The sequence below is a fragment of the Ochotona princeps genome, chromosome 13, assembly GCF_030435755.1.
Source record: "Ochotona princeps isolate mOchPri1 chromosome 13, mOchPri1.hap1, whole genome shotgun sequence".
NCBI lineage: Eukaryota > Metazoa > Chordata > Mammalia > Lagomorpha > Ochotonidae > Ochotona > Ochotona princeps.
Genome location: NC_080844.1, coordinates 58,118,931 through 58,133,729, shown reverse-complemented (window position 1 = coordinate 58,133,729; position 14,799 = coordinate 58,118,931). Strand labels below are relative to the sequence as shown.

The 14,799-nt window shown below is 48.7% G+C and overlaps 1 protein-coding gene across 2 annotated transcripts in view; it reads left to right on the top strand.

Moving 5' to 3' along the window:
- GFRA1 (GDNF family receptor alpha 1) overlaps positions 1 to 14,799 on the top strand; it is a 195,513-nt gene that overhangs the window by 157,735 nt on the left and 22,979 nt on the right. For both annotated transcript variants that reach the window (XM_004579794.2, XM_004579795.3), the window contains 3 exons: positions 8,448 to 8,557; positions 11,073 to 11,207; positions 14,573 to 14,754. In XM_004579794.2, the coding sequence (XP_004579851.1) occupies positions 8,448 to 8,557; positions 11,073 to 11,207; positions 14,573 to 14,754 (427 nt within the window). The remainder of the gene's footprint in view (positions 1 to 8,447; positions 8,558 to 11,072; positions 11,208 to 14,572; positions 14,755 to 14,799) is intronic.

The following is a 14,799-nucleotide window of genomic DNA, read 5'->3' as shown; positions in this document are numbered from 1 at the left end:
ATCCTGGCAGACAAGTGTGGGTTATCTGAAAGTTCAATGGCCGTTTCATCATCTAAAGCCTCCAGTTTCTTCCTTTAAAAATGTATACCTCCAAAGCTAGATTTTCTGCACTATTGGACATAATGTAGCTTAATGCAGAACAGTTTTATTTGACTTAGTGTTGGTGATCTTTCTGTGTTCCCATTTCTACTCACAGTCTGCTTACACAGTGACCATCCATTTGAGTGAGAGCTCTGGGATGGGCAGCTGGGAGGTCCTGACCTAAGGTTAGCCCTGGGGTATTCAATCTGAGTACTGAAGCCACTGCCAGCTTGAAATGGATCCCCTTGCCAACCATTATGATCGCTTTTCCACATTTGTCTATGAAAGAATAGGTGTCAAGCCTTGTCGGCTGCTCTGTGGATGCTGAATGATGAACCCCGTTTGTGCAAGGTGACATTGGTGTGGTGATGGGGGGAGGTATCAGCCTAGGCTTCCCCAGGGAGCTGCTACAGTGTGAGATGGTTCGAAAGGCAGAGGGAGTATCGTTGCATGCCCCATGGCCTGCTGTCCCGAAACTCTCCACTTGCATGGTCTCTTGGGGCAGGATGCAAGAAGTGGCACCATGAGATTGATTCCCCTTGCTATGTCACCCCGCCTCCTGCCATGTTGGTGCTGCTTTGAGAGAGCAGCGGTGGGCCAGTCTCAGAGCACCCACCGGAAGGGCAGCCTCCTAGGGCCCATGTGCAGGACAACTGCAGGTGGAACCCATGCATGTAAAGGCTGCCAGGGAGCCCTGCCAAAGAGCCATAGAAGGAGGCATGCTCAGGGCTTCCCCAGGGCTTTGCTAAATGGATTGGAGTTGCCCACATACCAGGATGAGGCTGTTCAGAGACTTGGGAGAGCAGGTGTTGATCTCTGTTTGGCTGCAGCGGCCTTCCTGTCCCAGGAAGCAAAGGCCAGTAGCATGGCCATGGTCTGTTTGACTTCATGAACACATCAGCTGGCCCGGCCTTAAGAGTTGTTCCCACCTGAGCAGAACCAAGTGTGGGGGCTGATGAAGACAAGATGTGTGCAGTTTTGTGCATATGCACTTGGGTGTGTGTGTCTGCCCCTAGGGCCTTTGCCCCAACACGTCCACACAAACTTGTCTCTCCCACACTCAACAGCCTGGCAGGAGTTGGACCCAGGCTCAGCTCTGCAGCCCTGCTGCCGTTGTAAATGCTAGGCCTCTGCTCTGGCAAGCCAGGGTTCACAGCACAGGATGAAGAATAGCAACACACAGCAACACCCCTGCAAAATGTATTTCATACAGGCTCTGATTTCCTGAAGGAAGCTTTCCAGATGTGGTCTCCAGTAGGCTACAGCAGAATCAGGGCTAAGGTAATTTTCTAAAAACAGAAAGTGGAAAAATCTGTTCTGTGTCACTGTACCAGACAGTTCCCATCCCAGCGTTCCAGCGTTGTCGTCCCTGCTCTAATATTAGCAGCCGGTTGTGCACGTTGTTTTTAGCAATATTAGCAAACCTCCGGTTATTTAATGTTTTAGAAAAGAAAGCTTGCTTTTCTGTATAAGTCCCTGGGGGGAAATTTAGCCATTCCTCGCACGCTCTTCTTCTAAGAGTTCATACAACTGAACGGGGTTAAGCTTCACCACAGAATTCCTGGCTTTGAGTTTCTCAAGTTCGTTTTGGTCAATGTTGGTGCCTTGACTTAAATAAATGTAGCCGGTTCTAAGTAGAATGTAAGGCTGAGCAGATGGTAGACTAAAATGTTTGTTTCCCTCTGACCTTGTTGCATGTGTCTGATTCAAGATCTTCTCACTAGAATGGGTCAGGAAGTGGGGAGAAAAGATGGAAGAGCGGAAGTAGAATCGTGCTGGGAAATCAGTGTTTCTGGATTCAGGATGAGGAGCTTTGGGTAGCAGCCATTTGAGTGTTACATCAACCAGGTAAAATACCTGGATGTGGCCCTGACACCATCTTATAGGTGAACAAACTAAGGCTTGAAGAGGTGAAATAGCATGCTGAGGTGGGAGAGCATAGGAGATAGGGCTGGGATTAAAAGCAGGTGCACGCCAGTCCCAAGCTCGTGTACCTTATCTGTCATTCTTCATTTCCTTCCCCAGACTCACTGAAACCAAATGACTTGGACTGAACTCCTAGACAAGAAAGCCTTCATTTTCTGAGAAAAAACTTCAGGGACTTGTTAGGCAATAAATCAGTAAAAGGTTGCTGTGCTAGGGTTCTGGTTTATTCTGGGTGATGTGGAGTCCCACAGTCCTATCCCAGAAAAGGTAGGGTCCAATAGTCCCCTTCATAAGTGAGGACTAATTCACTGACAGACCCTGCACTCTTGTGCAGTCGGCTGTGCGTATGTCACACCTGCCAAGCTCCTGCCTGACATTCATAATGCCTCTACAGGGGAGTGGGGCATGAGGAGGGGGTCTGAGGAGCTGACATGGTGAGAGGGGAAGACCCACATGCACTTGATGGCTTCAGCATGGTCCCAAGGGAACTGAATCAAACCACCTCAGCTCCTCCCCCAGTGAGTGCCATCCACGGCCACTGCCATGGGACTTTGGGCCATGGCTCTCTTGTATGTGAAGTGAGGGCCATCCACTATTGAAAAAAAAAAAAAACATCTTATTTTCTGGACTCCAAGGCAACCAGCTGTCTTGACAATAAAATCCTAGGTGATGGCAAAATGGAATATGGGCAAGAATGAGAATGCATCCACCACTGCTTGTGTGCTGTTTATTCTCTCCTCAGACAGTTTGGAGGGTCTCCTGGGTGACAGTTTGGAGGCGGAAGGGAAATCCCAGAGCACAGAAGTTAGGCAACATACTCTGCAACTCTCACTAATTAGTGTCAGGGCCTGGAATCCATTCCGGAGCTCAGAATTCTTAGTCCAGGGCTCAGTTCCACCAACCATGCAGCTGCTGTCCAAAGATGAGCTGTGTCCTGGATAAGCGTGTGTTACAGGATTCTGGTAAGCCAGGAGGCGTTAAACTGAGCATCACTGGTAGGTTGCTGCTGCTTTTATCTGTTTTCTACAACATTGTTTTTCTGAAACTATTAGTGAAAAAACAGGACAACGACCTCTCCATCCCCACTGCCCAAAGACGGTCTGCTATTTGATAACACTCTTCTAGATGCTATCATTGTCATCGTTTTTCTCTTTCTACTTAACAGAGTGTCTGCTGCCTAAGCTACTGTTTTGTAGATTTTCTAAGGCCCTCTTGGTATTTGCCTGCCTTGTCCCCTTCTCGAAAGGGGTAGGGGGCTGTTTCTCTTACTGAGGGCAACACATTTCTACATTAGTGCCTATTCGTTTGCTTTTCATTTTCTCTGAGAAAAACAGTCATAGCTCAGCGCCGCCGTAGTCATGGAGATTTCGTGTCTCCAGCAGAAATCCAATTGTGGAGTTTCTTTGTTAATCTCACCCTGGACGGTTCAGCTTCCTGGTGTTGGATCAGAGCAGGCCAAGCAGGGAAGCCATTGAAATCAATTACAGTGTGTTTCACGACCCAGGATGGATAGGGGGAGGTGTGTCTGTGGGGCTGTCCTCGGGTGCTGTGCATATGGTCGCTGCTGGCCATGGCAGGGGACTGCGGAGATGGAAGATGCCAGAGCTCCACCAACCTGCCAGGCTGCTGGTTCTCCTGGGTGGCCCAGACTCAACACAGCTTCAGCCAGCCTCACTGTCTTCTATGCAAATATGGTTCTCTCCGGGTGTCTTCCCCCCACAGCACTGCTGTCTGCTGAGTTCTCCCAACTCCCGCTCTGGCACTAGCTAGCCACTGCCTGGTGCATAATTTTCTTATTCTCTCCACACTTGGCCCTCAGCGCTCTGGGTCATGGCTGCAGTCTCCTGGGTGGTTGTCCCTTCTGTCTTCAGTTGTCTGGGCTTTCTATTGCAGCTAGAACAGAGAGGGCACAGGGAAGGGGTTCAGCAAATCTTTTTTGAATGATTGAAATCTAAGAGCCTTCTTATATGCAGATCTCACCATGTTGCATTTGATTTTTAAATTCTTCAGCTAGGTAGGCATTGTGACACAGTGGGCAAAGCCAGGGCCTTTAATATCAACATCACATTTGAGTGCTGGTTTGAGCCCCAACTGCTCCAATTCCGGTTCAGCTCCCTGCTAATGGACCAAGTTCATGGAGCCCTGCACTCACATGGGGGGCCTGGAAGATTCGCCTGACTTCATATCCAACCATTGCAACTATCTGGGAAGTGAACAAGTAGAGGGAAGATCTTCTCCATCTGTTTCCCCTTCTTTCTCTGTAGCCCTGACTTTCAAATAAATTTTTTTTCAGGATTTATTTATATCTTATTTGAAAGGCAAATTTATAGAGAGAGGAGAGATGGAGGAGAGAGGGTCCATCTGCTGATATACCTCCCACATGGTCATAATGGCTGGAGCTGTGCTGGTCCAAAGCCATGAACCTGGAGCTTCTGGGTGGGTGCAGGGGCTCAAGGACTTGGGTCATCTGCTGCTGCTTTCCAAGGCACAGTAGCCAGAAGCTGAATCAAAAGTGGAGCAGCCAGGACTAGAACCAGTGCCCATATGGGATGCCCTTGCAACAGTCTTAAGTTTCTGTGCCATTGCACTGGTCCCAAAAAATGATTTTTTCAAATTCTGCAGTTACTCTCACTACTTCTAGGATAACACCCAAACACTTACATCATCCCAGGCTTGTCACTGGTGTCAGCTCCCACAATCCCTGTTTGCACCTGTGGCCAGCTATGTGGAGTGGGCAATTGGCAGTGTCATGGGCATGAGGCACAGTGGCTGAGAATGCTTCTCAGCTCTGGAGTCAGGTCACCTGGAGGGAGTTACCCTCTCTATGCCTCAGCTTCCATATCAATTCAGCGGAATGCTAGTTTTATTCAGACGAGATCGGGTGCGTTCAGGGTGGTATGGCCGTAGATGCTAGTTTTATTCAATAAGATTGCAGTGAGTGGTGAGTGTGTAATGCACATTGGGTACTTCGGTGAGTGCCTGGCCTCTACAAACACCACTTAGCTGCTCCCCTGGACTTCTATAGTAGTCTGCTATGCATTCTGCCTGAACTACCCTCCTGTGCAAAAGCTGATAAACTCTACCCACCTGATAAACTCTACCCGCCCTTCCAGGCTCAGGCCCTACTGAAAGCCACATCTCTGAGCTGTATGTCTAATGTCAGACGCCTAAGTTATGGGGCAGAATATGTGGTTCTGAGTCCCGGCTCTACCATGAGCAGATCACTCTGGTTTAGCCTTCTTCCACCTCATTTTTCTCATCTGAAAAATGCAGATAATAAAATAATAGTACTCCATGAGGGTTGTCAGGAAGAAAAGCTAAAATTTATGGAACCTACCTCACATCTAGAGAAGCACCATTCAATGTTAGGACTTCTTATTTGTAACCTCTTTGTTAAGAGATCTCCACTGCAGTATCTTTTATAAGTAAAAACAACCAACCAAACAAACAAAAACTGCTGTTCCTCTCTGCATGTAGGCTATGGGTTATTTAAGTTCAAGGACAAGATTTTTTCCCTGACTTTGTCGATCAGTCATGGAAGTTTGGGAATTGCTGGTTTGTCACTGTTCATACCACTTGCACGTACTGCTTTAGGACTGAAGCAAGAACTGGAGAGGGCAGAGATGATGGGAAGGAAGAGTCTCCTGAGAGACTGTTTTCCTTCTTTGGAAAAATGCGGATTGGAGGGAGTTGTTGCTATATATTAGATGTGGCACAAAGGTGATGGTAATGGGAGGGCAAGTATTGGACCCTGACGCCCAATATAGGAAGCTGGCTTCATCAGTAGGGCTGACTCCATATACTGGCTTTTGAGCTGTGTGTGCTGGTGAATATTTAACCATCAGTTTTGCAACAAGAACCTGAGCTCTGATTTGTTAAGATTTGCTGGTTACACGGTGTCAACACTCCCGCCACAGTCACTGTCAGGCTGCCATTGTGATGTCTACCAACTTGCGGAATTCCCTAACATGAGAAATGAGCAGGAATGAGCTGGCTCAGCTAATGCACAGTGTCTGTTTCTTAACTTCAATGTTTCCTTCCATAAAATGGGAATCCCATAATGTGAACATCCTGTGTTCACTCTTGTTTCGAAGTTCTTCCTGTCCACTGGCTGCCTTCATCTCAGGCCTGGGGTCTGTGCCCACAGTCTGCTCTCAGAATGAAGCCTGTCCAGGGTTCTGCCTGCAGCAGTGTGCTTGGTTTCATCCACCCAATTGGGGCGATGCTTTCTGCAGCAGACTGACTCAATTAGCCTTTCATTTCAGAGTCCAATTGCAAGTCACTTCTGAGGTTGTTAAGCAAAATGAGCCTGGTGGGATTAACCTCGCACTGGAGGACAGTAATCCACATCGCAGTGTCATTCAGCTAATGGTGTGCTTGAGAGCCTGGGAGGAAGAGGATGCATCTCTGGAGGCCGGGCCAGAGGGCTGTTCAGCGGCCAGCTTGTGTGCAGAGCTGGAGCCCAGCTGCCTGTGCTGCAATGGGCCCTTGCACAGTTAGGGGGCTGATACCATGAGATCATTAACTTTCATGACCAGGACAGTTCTTTGGAAATTAGCTGTCACTCCAGTCTGGGTACCATCAGAGCCAGTGGAGTAAGCCTGAGCCATCTTTGGAGGTTTTCTCCCAAAAATAAATCGTTTCACCAGATCAGAGGAAGTAGCCAGGTTGTATCTCCTGTGTTGAGTTGAAGTCATGGAGGCGCGTGCACACACATGCGTTTAGAATCGTCCTTGGGAGGCTGTGGTCAGGGCATTCAGTTTTGGTGCTGAGCAACACTTGGGGCACCTTAGAAAGGATTTTGCCAAGGAGCAGCAGGGGCTGGGCATAGAAGTAAAGCAGAGTCCTGCATAATGGCTCAGATCCGGAGCTGGGACATGGCCTGGTGACCGAGTATGAGGAAAAAGGCAGCCTTGCCTGCAGCACACTGCAGCCTCCACAGGGTGCTCAGGACTTAGTTCGCGGCCTCAGGCCTTGGCATGCTGCTGCCAGTTCCAAGTGGCCAGAAAAGGATGCATAATGTGCCTCTACCAGGTTCTTATCAACCTCCAGCATCCCATCCCTCGCAACCTGCTGGGCTGTACCAACCCCATCTTGTTTACGTCATAAAATGTGCTAAGGAGACAGCAGTTGCTTGAGTGGAAAGAGGAGGGCATCACTGGGTATGCTGGCAGGCAACTGGAGGGTGAGCTGAACTCAGAAGAAGATGGACACCGCCTCCCATTGTCTCCCTTAATAGCTGGAGAATTTAAATTCTCCCCCTAGTGCATTGTGTTCTGTCATAGAAGCAGAAGTGTTGTCTTTGGATGTGACCTCAGGGATGTCACAGTTCTCATTCGTGAGTCCTCCAGCAATATCCCAATATCCCCTTCAGACTGGAAAGCAGCCAGTAGGCCAGTGAGAAGCCCTCCCCTGCCCTGACCAGCCAGTATGGGGCTTCTGTGCCCTTCTGGTCTCTGCAGCTTCACCCTCACTATGAGCTGCGTGGTGGTCTGTGCCAGCCCCTGGAGAGTCCCCAGAGGGCAGACAGATGCTGCACTTTGTTCAGCGGCTCCTCCTGGCATATCCTTCAACCACAGGCCGTGCACACCCGCCACCCTTACCTGTCTTTGTGGCTCCCCCAAAGTGAGCTGCTTGGCTGGAATGCCTCCCTCTCCTTAGGCTAAGGATGAGGGAGAACTTACAAGACAGATACAAGGATTCTTCAAGCCAGTAGGAATTATAGGAACAGATGGGCTGCGGGATCCTATTTTGATGCCAGGGACATGCTTCTGTATAAAGTAAATATTTTCTCAGTGTGGCTCTCTGATGAGTGTGTGGAGAGGCGTATTTCCGAATGATGCAAATAAGCCTAGTCAGAAATAAATATTGGATGGAAACTTCAAAGCCTTTAGATTTCTCCAGTTCTAGGCCCTGAAGACTTCTCTCCAAATAAGCAGAGGCACAGGTGGATGAGGGCTGGGGGAGGGGACACCCAGAGGTTGTGTAACGCAGGATGCCAGTGGTTGCCTAGTTTCTCGCATTCTGTGTGTTTGTGTGTGTGGAAAAGCCAACAACAAAAGAACAAAGAAAAGTTGCCAACTGTTCAGAGACTTAGGATTTTTTCCTCTTAATGTATTTTTAACATTTTTAATTGACACGTATTTCTGGCACGCGTCTGTGGGCGGTGTGTAATGATGACCAGATTAATCGGCAAATGTTATCTCGAGTGTTTATCCTTTCTGGTTGTTGGGAACACTGAACATCCTCTCCATTCATTGTTTTGAAATCAGTTGTTGTCAACCACAGCTACCCAGCTGTGCTATAACACGTGAGAAATTACTCCCGCTCCTCCGGCTGACCCCCGTACCTGTTAACCAGCCTCTCTCTGCACCACTCCGCCCCAGCCCCGAGGCTTGCAGAGTTCTAAAGCATTGTTGCTCTCCTGCTTCCCATTTTAGATCTCGCCTTGCTGATTTCTTTACTAACTGCCAGCCGGAGTCCAGGTCAGCCAGCAGCTGTCTGAAGGAGAACTACGCTGACTGCCTCCTCGCCTATTCGGGGCTGATTGGTAAGGTGGGGGAGTGGCAGGGGGCAGGGTCTGCTTTCCAGAGGCCCACACGCCCTCCCTGAGAGCCTGTCAACAATGTCTGTATGGTGGAAGTCTCCCACTCATCCTTGTGCCAGTCCTTGGTGTCAGGCCCTTAAGGATGTGCCTGTAGAAAAAGAAGGGGAGGGAGAGATGTGGGAAGATAATGGATGTGCAGAAATCCGAGGCAGGAAGCAGGGATGATTAAGGAGCAGGAAGACAGCAGGTTGTTAGTTAAGTGAAGCATCCCAGTTGGGGAACTGACCACGCAGAGCAAGACTGGGAGAAAGCCTTGTTATGACAAAAGAGAAGTCACACAACGCTAACCGAATTAGGGAACTTTGAAGATAGGCAAGTTGGAAGACATTCAGTCTGGGCAAATCAAAATGAGTGCTTCCCAGAAATGGCCCTTTGGAAATAAAACCCCAAAATGCAAGGACCTTTGTTTCGCTGTTGATATTCTGGATAAGTCAGTTCAGAGTCAGGGCCAAGTGTTCCCCCCTGAGAACAGCTGCAGCAGAAACAGTGTTTGCTGTCTTTCAAAGCCTGTGTCCTTAGAAGAAACCGTGTTCCTGGCATTGGGAATGCCACAGTTAAACAGTGAGGCAGAAGAGGGCTGGGGCCAGGATCCCTTGATCTCAGGATAGAGTGGCCAGAAGGAGGAAACGTGGGGTCCCAGATGCTTGGGGACAGCACAAGGGCCTTGTCATCATTGTCTGGGAGAGATCACAGTGTCCACAGATGTCAGAAGCCAGTGGCTCCACCAGAGTGTGCCTTCCTGCCAGGTGTCTGCACCATGGTCACCCCTGTCACCAGCAGGAGGAAGCTCCTACAGAGAATGACAGTGTGGACTAAATTCCTTCTCGCCAGCCTGACTGGGAAAATTAGAGCCAATGCATGGTGCTGAAGTAGTGCTGGTTCCTGGCGCACCTGACTTCCTCCCCGTTGCGCCCTTTTTCAGCCACGTGGCCAGCGAGTACACCCTGTCAGGTCAGCCCTCTGAGTCTGTGTTTCAGTCTCTCCTCTTCTCAACCACAGCAATTCCTAGGAGGGATTACTTATCAGCTATGGAAGTGCAGCAATACCCAGAATCATTAAGGCATATTCACTGGCAACAAAGGAAAAATGAACAGAGCAGGCCACAGAGGGAGAGGCCAAGTGTCGGCATGCCCTTGTCTTGTTGTTAGACTCACAGTGCACGCTTGGGTCCATGTCCTTCCAACGGTGCCTCTCATTAACCTCCTGTGAGGGATACAGGTGTGGTGGACTTGGCAAGCCCCACATGCCAGGGAAACAGGAAAGGACTGGCAGTCTCGTGCACACCGAAATGTGTTTTTTGAGACTGGATCCTGGGTCCTGACCTCTGCAAAGCTTGCTCCTGCCTTCCTCCCTCCCTCTGCTGGATCTATTACGGTGCTGAGCTTGCAGGAGGCTGGCCCTCCTCTCAGGATTTGGGGGTTCCTGTTTCTCAGCCGTTGTGAGGAGCACCCCCCAGCCCCACCCCCAGGTTCACATCCCAGCGTGTCATGAAATATCATGTAGTTTATATCAGTAAGAAGTGCAGGGCAAGGATAGTATGCCCTTGACCCGTGGGAGTTAACAAAAGTCGTTTTTCTATTTGCAAACCAAGTACATCCTGCGGATTACAGACCATGGCCACTTATTCCCCAGATCTCAAAGGCGAAGGTTTCTTGGCATCAGAAGGCATTGCCTGATATGTGCCACCCAGGAGAATCCATTTGGGTTGCTTTAAGCCTAAACACAATGTGTTTCTGTGCCGGCATGGGATACATCAGAAAAACCATGAATAGCACTAAGGGAGGAAGAGAAGGACCACCCAGTGTATCTGGAAGGACTCTTGGGGTCCACAGACAGAACTTTAAGAGCCAGGAACATACTGAATTTCCGCTGTTTGCTTCCATTTCTTTGGCAACTCGAAACAGTTGATTGAAATCAGCCGGGGGTGTGGTGAGCAAGGACCTCCTGCTATCCATCCTTGGGGTTCAGGATGTGGGGCGACGCAGAGGAAGTGACTGAGCTCCCGGCATGAACACGGAGGAAGTCATTTGCTTCCCAGGGAAGTGGATTCAAAGCCCATACAAAAATGCTGAAGATGTGTGAGTCCCTGTCTACCTATGGCAGAAGATGAATGCCATTTTCCAGAACATGCTGGATACTGGATAACTCATGCAGTCTAGCTTAATCCTCTCCTAATTCCATGACATCTATACCATGTGTGCAGGGGGAAAAAAATACCCCGAGTGCAGCTCAAAGAGTTCTGCTAATGATTTTTAAAGTAAACATGTAAATTAGCTTGTGTGCTCAAGATAAATTGCCAAGGAAATGTGCCGCTTTACATAACTTCCCACTCGGCAAATGCGGTGTTTGACATTCTCCACGGCACTTTACGCCATCGGAGGAACATTTGTTTCTTTTCAGGCTATGGAAGTGGCTCTGTCACCACACAGGGATAAAGCACCTTGTGTTTGCCTTGTAGGTACAGTCATGACCCCCAACTACATCGACTCCAGTAGCCTCAGCGTGGCCCCGTGGTGCGACTGCAGCAACAGCGGCAATGGCCTGGAGGAGTGTGGGAAATTCTTGAACTTCTTCAAGGATAATACATGTCTCAGTGAGTTTCAGAAAAATAAGGCAGGCGTGCACACACATGCATATACACAAGCATACACAAGCATGCACACACACACACACACACACTTTCTTTGCCAACTCCAGCGGTATACACCTCATTTTTTTGGCGGTGCTGTTGCCGCCTCTGTCTTTACACTCTATGTCCCTGGTCTCCTGTTCTTGGCCACACTGCAGAACGCAGCAGGGAGCCCAGCAAATGATGGGCGGGGTGCTGCCCAGGCTTTGAGGGCTGCACATCACCCAGGATACATCATGTGGGACAGACGCTTTCCTCCCATGGCTCGCATTTTGGTTTTGGAAGCTGGTGGAGAGACTGTTCCAGAGGCTCTCTAAACCGGGGTGGGCTAGACCATGTGGGAAGCTCAGACAAACGAGAGGGGGAATTGGCCTTCCAGGTCTCTGAGAAAAATGAGACTATGAATGCCAGTAGCCCTATGGGTGTTTAGGGTGGGCATGGAGGAGCTGGCCTGGCAGCTGGAGGCTCAGGAACTAGTGTTGGCAGGAAGCGAAAGAAGCATTGGGGTGGGTTGGCGGATGGGTGGGGGGCGCACTGCTTGGGAACAGAATCACTTATTATTGTACTGTCCTGTGGCAGTCTGGAAGCAGGCTTCCCAGTGGAATGGGGCCGGAGAGAGATGTACCCCGTGAACAATATGCTGTCCAACTCCAGAGGCACCATGCTGCGTCTCCCATGCATGCACCTGGGCTCGCTGGAGGTGGCAGTGCAGCTGAGAAATTCGAGAATTTTGTGCACACTTCTGTGCCCCACCCCCTTCATGGGTGCCGTCTGTCTGTTCACGTTTGTCCTATAGGAGAGGGAAACATTTTGATTTTTTTTCTTACCAGAGAAATTAGATATTTATAACATCACTTGTGGGCCATACCAAATTAAAATTTGGTCTGCTATAGATTTATTGGATGTTGAGTCTCAGCTGTGGTTGCCTTGGCGGGCCCGGACCAAATAATTTTATTTATTTTATATAGCTTGCAGGCCAGATGTTTCCTACCCCTGGTATACAGAGTATGAGATTCACATTTTCTAATTTCCAGTGGTCTTCCCCAGGATCCTAGGAGTATTATTACAGTATCTGTACTGTCTGTTCAAAGATTTACCTATTTATTTAAAAGGCAGAGTGACAGAGTATGGGATGTTTTATCTGACAGTTTGTTTTCCCAAATGCCTGCTATAGCGAGGACTAGACCAAGTTGAAGACAGAAGACAGAAACTCCATCTGGTCTATCACATGGGACCAAAGTACTTGCTCCTACTGCCTTCCCAGGCACACTAGCAGGAAGCTCCATGAGAAGCGGGGTAGCCAGGACTTGCACTAGGCACTGTAATAAGAGACGCAGGGCCGCAAAACCCACTGTGCCACTATGTCTCCCCAAGACATGGGTATTACTACTGCAGCCTCACGGCAGTGGAAATGCCACAATTCATATAGGCCCCCTGAGCTAGAAACTGTGCTGGAATTAAAGGGCCTGTTTGGACCAGAACATCAGGGACCAAGTCTGGCCAGCATTCTGAGAACCCAGCCCTGACAATTTCTCCATACTGCTTAGCAGTGTGTTGATTGATATTTAAAGAAGTAACAACTTTCATGTACATACACAAAGCTTTTCAGTGTTACCCTAGGACCTCATTTGTCATTTCCTTTGTTGAAAAAAAAAGAATTAAGTCTATATTTGCTCAGCAGGTGCTTCCAGTAATGTAGTAGAAATTAACAGGCTTTTGGATTTTCAAGTGAAATTCAGAGTCATAAAACTAATCTCAAGTATGCAGGCACTTGCAAAAACATTGGGCACACCAAGGAATTGAGCTTGGTCCTCTTACCTGAATTTATAAAAGTAATGAAGTGCTTCAAAAATTCTGTTAAAAAAATAGGATTAAAAGTCAAGTTTTCTTTGAGGGTAAGACAGCTACAGAATGCCTGTGGCTGGGCCAGGATGAAGTCAGGAACCAGGAACTCCATCCACAATTCGCACATGGGTGGCAGGGTTCCAAGGCCTTGGGCTGCCTTCCTCTGCCTTCCCATTGCGTTGGCAGGAAGCTGGATGTGAAGCAGAGTCGCAGGGACTCCAGCCAGCACTCTGATATGGGACTCAGGCATCAGAGCTAGCGCTTTTGCTGGCTATGCTACAACACTGGCCATGGCAGAAGTCTCTTGCATGTATATCTTAACAAGAAAAAGGAGGAATTTCCTTAGGGTTCTGGGGTCCATTAAGGACACCGGCCCCTCTGTCCTTTCTGCTTGACCCATTCAATCCTGTGACATCGCTAGGGGCATAACTTGTATTTAACAGTTCTGGAATTTTCCCCTAACAGGCCTCACTCCCCGAGATGTAAAACTGTCAAAAGCAAGCTTCTGGCTTTGCAAACCTCGAAGTGTTACAATCTCAGAGCGCAGTGTCATTTCCACAAGGCAGGTTAGGCGTCACTTATTCTGCTTTGTGCATTGAAAAAGGCCCGCAGAGGCTCGGCTCCGAGTAGTTTGTATATTCAGGTCCCAGACAGAGGAGTTTGAGTTCTCATACAATGAATATGAAATAAAGAAAAAATCCCTAAATCCAGGCCAACCCCCCAAGGACTTGATTAAAAACTGTTTTTTATTCATTTGAGGGAGGGGAACAATACACAACCAATTTACTCTTGCAATAAAAACAGTCTAATCCTATGAAATGGTAATAAGCTTTGAAAGTTTTACATTTTGGACTTTTCAGTGAAAGAGGGCTGCTGCTATCTAATTATGCTGATTCTATTTGGAAGGCTGAGAGCAGAGACAAAAAAAATCTCAAATTTTCTTTAGAATTTGATAAGGTTGGGGTGGGGTTTTTCTCTAAGAAACTGTTTTGCCTGGCAAATTAGTGTGAATGCCACAGAGTTGCCTTAGTCCTTGGATTAGGGATAGACTTTTTTTTTCTTAAAGCATGAGTTCATTTGCTTTCGATAGAGCGTGTTGACATAGCACAAGGATTTGTCTTGGGAAGCAAGACGATCCCAGTCAGCAGCCCATGGGAGGCTGGGTGTTCCAAGGGCTTGGGCACTGAGCGTTTCCGGGTAAGGCTCTGGGTCAGCAGCAGGCATAAGCGTAGGAACACAGTAACTATTTGTTGTGTCTGGAGTGGAGCTAAGTGTCTGGCTCTGTGTTTAATGATTGAATTGATTTTTGAGCACCTGACCGTTAACACTGGCTCTGCGTGTGTAGGGTGGATGGATGGCTGGGTCTGGCTCAGAGAAATGCAGTGCTGTCATTGGGATTTGTAGTGTGACTCTGAGTACAGATACCCTGGTTAGTACACTCACTGCCGGACTTTGTAATCGGTTTTCTTCCTGTTTCACTGCAGAAAATGCAATTCAGGCCTTTGGCAATGGCTCTGATGTGACCGTGTGGCAGCCAGCCATCCCAGCACAGACCACCACTGCCGCCACCACCACTGCCTTCCGGGTCAAGAGCAAGTCCCTGGGGCCAGCGGGGTCTGAGAACGAAATCCCCACTCATGTGTTACCACCATGTGCGAACTTGCAGGTCAGAACTGGTTCCATACTCCCCATGGGAGTTCACCACTGGGGG